Genomic DNA, 3,891 nt, shown 5'->3' with positions numbered 1-3,891 from the left:
TATTCGTTTTGTTTAGGGCAAAAATTCCCATGGACGAACGGGTATTTTTTCCAGAAATATGTGGCAACACTGAATTGTAGTGATACTTCAATGAGCTGTTCTCTCAGGTGAATCAAATTGAACCACACGTATTTGCCGAAAAGAGGTGATTTAGTGGCCATGGACGCTGAATTTGTCACTTTGAACTTGGTCTGCTGAATAATTAATTAATTTATTTATTTATTACTCAGTGGTAATAATTGTCATTATTATTTCTAATTTCAGGAAGAAGCGGAGGTGAGAAGCGATGGTCGTAAATTGACACTGAAGCCGTCTTTGTTGTTGGCAGCTAGAGTGACTTGCATTTATGGGTAAACAAGAACATAAATACATAAGTTCTTTGTGTTGATCGGTTTTTTTATTTCAGAAGTGGACCACTGAAAGGCACTCCAATCTTTGACAACTACATCATCACTCGTGAACACGTATGTGCATTATTCATTCTACATACAATCTTTATATAGCTATTTTTTCTTGAAACTTTTAAAATTATTTTAGATATCAGATTATCAAACAAAATTCAGCGGCATCAAACCAGGTGATTTGGATCCGACAACCAGTAACAAAAATACGCTTGTTGCAATGAAAACGGTTTATTTGAAATTACGCTATTTTGTGGATAACGGCATCAAGTTTGTCGGTCACGGCTTGCAAAATGATTTCAAAGTTATCAATATTTATGTAATGAAAAAAAAATTTTTTTTTCTTTATTCATGTTTTCATCATCAACTTTGCTCAATTCAATTTTGTCATCTGTGCATTCAGGTTCCTCCTGAGCAAACTGTTGATACTGTAGAATTGTTTCGACTACCAAGGCGAAGGTTGATTTCACTTCGATTTTTGGCTTGGTTTTTTTTGAGTATGCATTTTAGCTATTTGATGTGATGTTTATTAAATTATGCAAATATTGTCACATTTAGATATAAGAATTCAGTCGAACACTCACGACTCTGCTGAAGATGCGCACAGTGCGTTGGTACTGTATGAAAGGTATAAAGAAATGACTGAAAACAAGCAGAATAATTTTCAGAATATTTTGAACAATCTCTACTTGCGTGGTCAGCAACTTCACTGGACCATTCCGAACAGTTGAACACGTGTTAAATATTTCATTAGAAAATATTATATATCAATTATTGAAATAGTATATATATATGTAACATGTATACATCATAAGCAACTGTTTTATACTTTTATATGCCGTTATTTTGTTGTTGTTATTTATTTTTCTTTGTAAATGGAAATTTAAATTTCCCTTTTTCAGGAAGAGCTACTCAATTTAAACTTTGCAAAATGTACAAAATTTGAAATTATTTGTTATACTTTTTGTTTATTTCAAATGAAGTATTTATTGTTGATGAAATGTTGTATTAATTGAATTTGAATTTGGATTTAAATTATAATGCAAAATAATGAAGAGAGGAATTTTGTTGTAGTTATTAGTTGTATTTTGATATATGTATTATTAATAGAAATAAGAAATGAATATTGTTGCTCGTTGATGGACAGCAAAATGCACCGACAACAAAGATGTTGTTAGTTGATAAATTGCGAATAAAATAACGGAATAACGTCGAACAACGAATGCTGATGTGGTGATATGTGACCAGTTAGTTAATTACACCAAATGTTGTCGTTAAATGAATAGGCGAGCTGAGAATTTCAGATTTAAACTTTACTCCTCGAAACTGAAAATACTGGACTATTTATTCAAGCTGTTCTTACCTAATTCCAGTAACCGAAAGTTGTTTGTGTGGATTTGTTCAGAGAAAACTGAAAAAAATTCATATATATATTTATTTATTTATTTACGGAATAAAATGAAATAAATTCATATTATCTATTGGATCTGAGCTAAGTGCTACATTTAAATGTAAATTGTATTTGTGATTTGTTCAACGTATTTGCTGCACAAATGCTCGAATGGGAAAAACTCACAATGCAGCAAATGCTTTTTTTAATCTTAAAAATGCGCACACATATTTATATTATATTACACACTGATAAGAAAAAGAATAAATTCGATTGCTATTGAGTTGTAATTAAATCTGTTCAAGTGTTATTATTTCACTTGAATTTTCATTCATTGCATGGTCAGTGGAGTTCAGTCGATTGCCGATGAATAATAATAATCACATTCTCTTTTCAATATATTATAAGCAGTAAGTAAATTTTCGATGATTAATGTTCGAACGTATAGTGCGTTTGTTTCAAATGAAGTGTAAAATATGTTGCAGTCAATTGAATTGTAATAAAATTGAGAAAAAAGTAAAAATAATTGCTAAATTCAACTTTTTTGAAATATGCGGAAAAAATATTTTTATAACTGCAAAAATTATTGAACTTTATTTATTTACTGTTGTGATTTTGTTCCATTTGAATAATAAATTAGAAGAAAAAAGGATTTTTTACTCAAGTGTAAAATCTTATCTTCATTTCTAATCTGAACAGTTCAATTGAATTGTTGAAAAGATTTTAAATTGTTTGTATATTATTAATTATTGAAATTCAAGATGAATTTTTTAAATTATTTTTTTCATTATAAAATTTGCACTTGAAAATATTTTTAAAAAAGCAAAATTGAACCTATTTTACAGTATGACGTACTAGTGACTAGTAGTAATTGGTTTTGTTATTTCTTTATTCATTGTTGAAACAAAACTTTTATTTCATTCATCCGCTGACGTTCATTTTGATGACTCTATTTTATCCTTTTTAATAATGATGATAAAGTAATTAAGTAATAAGATAAAGATGAAATTTTCATTTGCTTTTATTTGTACAGGATGCTTCCTAACGTTCAACGTTTCTGAATTCAAATTTCAAATTGGAACAGACAAATGCAACAATTAAATTGAAACACTGCAGCTGTTGAAATTGGTTTGTTTATTTGCATTGAACAACACAACAACCCAATTGAGCTTTTTCATTAAACGGATTCTTGTTGTTCGTTCATCGTGCAACAACAACAGTTTTCTTTCATTCTGCTTTTCTTTTCTGCTTTCCATTCCCCAACATATATTCAGTGAATCAACCATTCAAATTGAAACAAAAGTGAAAACAAGTTTCAAACAGATCTGTTTTTTTGTGTATTTCAAAAGTAAACGATGAATAGATATTGCTTTTATCTAGATAAGTGGGTGAAAATGCCCCAAAAAATAACTTTTTTGTTCTCTTTGGTTCACTTTTCAGCCAAGTCGAGCTTGGCTATTGTTACGTGGTTGTTTGCGCTTGATTTTGTGGAATTGAGCTTTTGCACTTCGTACTTGGTCATCGTGTAGCTGTCTTTGGAACGCCTGGTCGACAGCATCATTTCAGATTCAGGATCTATTTGAGTCATTGTGGTGTTGGTGTAGTTTTTCAAATTATACATCAGAGAATGGGCTTTACTAAATTTGCTGACGGTGAAGAGGCGTTTGATTTTCGATCTGAAATTGCTACTGGAGACGCAATAGACGGCGAAGTTGATCGCCTTGCCGCAGACCACCAGTATGTTCGACACGGCCACGGCCGTGTAGAACCAATCCGGTCTGCTGTTGTTGGAGGCATTCATTTGCATCGACTCCCAAACGTACAGTACTCCGGACGGAGTTTGGCAAATCAGAAATGTACCAATGATGCTGACCACGATCAACGTCACCCGCAGCTCTATGATCCTGGACGGACTGACATTTGCCACCATTTGTGACATTTTTCTGCCTTGGCGCAGATAGTAAGCAGTAACGATTTGAGTACGACGAGCAAAATTAGCGGCACTGTACACGTCAAATGGGGGGGGGACTTTCAGTGAGACGCTGACGTATTGGTGACCGTCGATGCACGGTTTCATGATTGCTCACATCAGCAGCGTCT

The 3,891-nt window shown here is 32.4% G+C and overlaps 2 protein-coding genes across 2 annotated transcripts; one reads left to right on the top strand and one right to left on the bottom strand.

Annotated features, from left to right (window-relative positions):
* The first annotated feature begins 29 nt into the window (after nucleotides 1-29).
* Tsp_13525 (PAB-dependent poly(A)-specific ribonuclease subunit 2) lies at nucleotides 30-1,143 on the top strand. Its single transcript, XM_003366407.1, has 7 exons — nucleotides 30-41; nucleotides 265-350; nucleotides 407-464; nucleotides 538-705; nucleotides 805-860; nucleotides 974-1,029; nucleotides 1,070-1,143. Exons 1-7 carry the CDS (start codon nucleotides 30-32, stop codon nucleotides 1,141-1,143), a joined length of 510 nt encoding a protein of 169 aa, XP_003366455.1.
* Nucleotides 1,144-3,220: 2,077 nt separating this feature from the next.
* Nucleotides 3,221-3,868, bottom strand: Tsp_13524 (putative G-protein coupled receptor F59B2.13). The gene has a single exon (XM_003366406.1). It carries the CDS (start codon nucleotides 3,866-3,868, stop codon nucleotides 3,221-3,223), a length of 648 nt encoding a protein of 215 aa, XP_003366454.1.
* Between the last annotated feature and the right edge of the window lie 23 nt (nucleotides 3,869-3,891).

The sequence above is a fragment of the Trichinella spiralis genome (assembly GCF_000181795.1).
Source record: "Trichinella spiralis strain ISS 195 chromosome Unknown Scfld6039, whole genome shotgun sequence".
In the NCBI taxonomy this organism is placed as follows: domain Eukaryota; kingdom Metazoa; phylum Nematoda; class Enoplea; order Trichinellida; family Trichinellidae; genus Trichinella; species Trichinella spiralis.
The sequence above is the reverse complement of the archived record's forward strand: the minus strand, read 5'-3'. Positions and strand labels throughout refer to the sequence as shown.

What these genes read in the sequence shown, in the direction of transcription:
- Tsp_13524 (XM_003366406.1), bottom strand. Translation starts at nt 3,868, where the DNA reads ATGAAACCGTGCATCGACGGTCACCAATACGTCAGCGTCTCACTGAAA.
- Tsp_13525 (XM_003366407.1), top strand. An exon ending in TTTCGACTACCAAGGCGAAG is followed by an intron (nt 861 to 973) that starts GTTGATTTCACT and finishes ATAAGAATTCAG; the next exon opens with TCGAACACTCACGACTCTGC. An exon ending in GCGTTGGTACTGTATGAAAG is followed by an intron (nt 1,030 to 1,069) that starts GTATAAAGAAAT and finishes AATAATTTTCAG; the next exon opens with AATATTTTGAACAATCTCTA.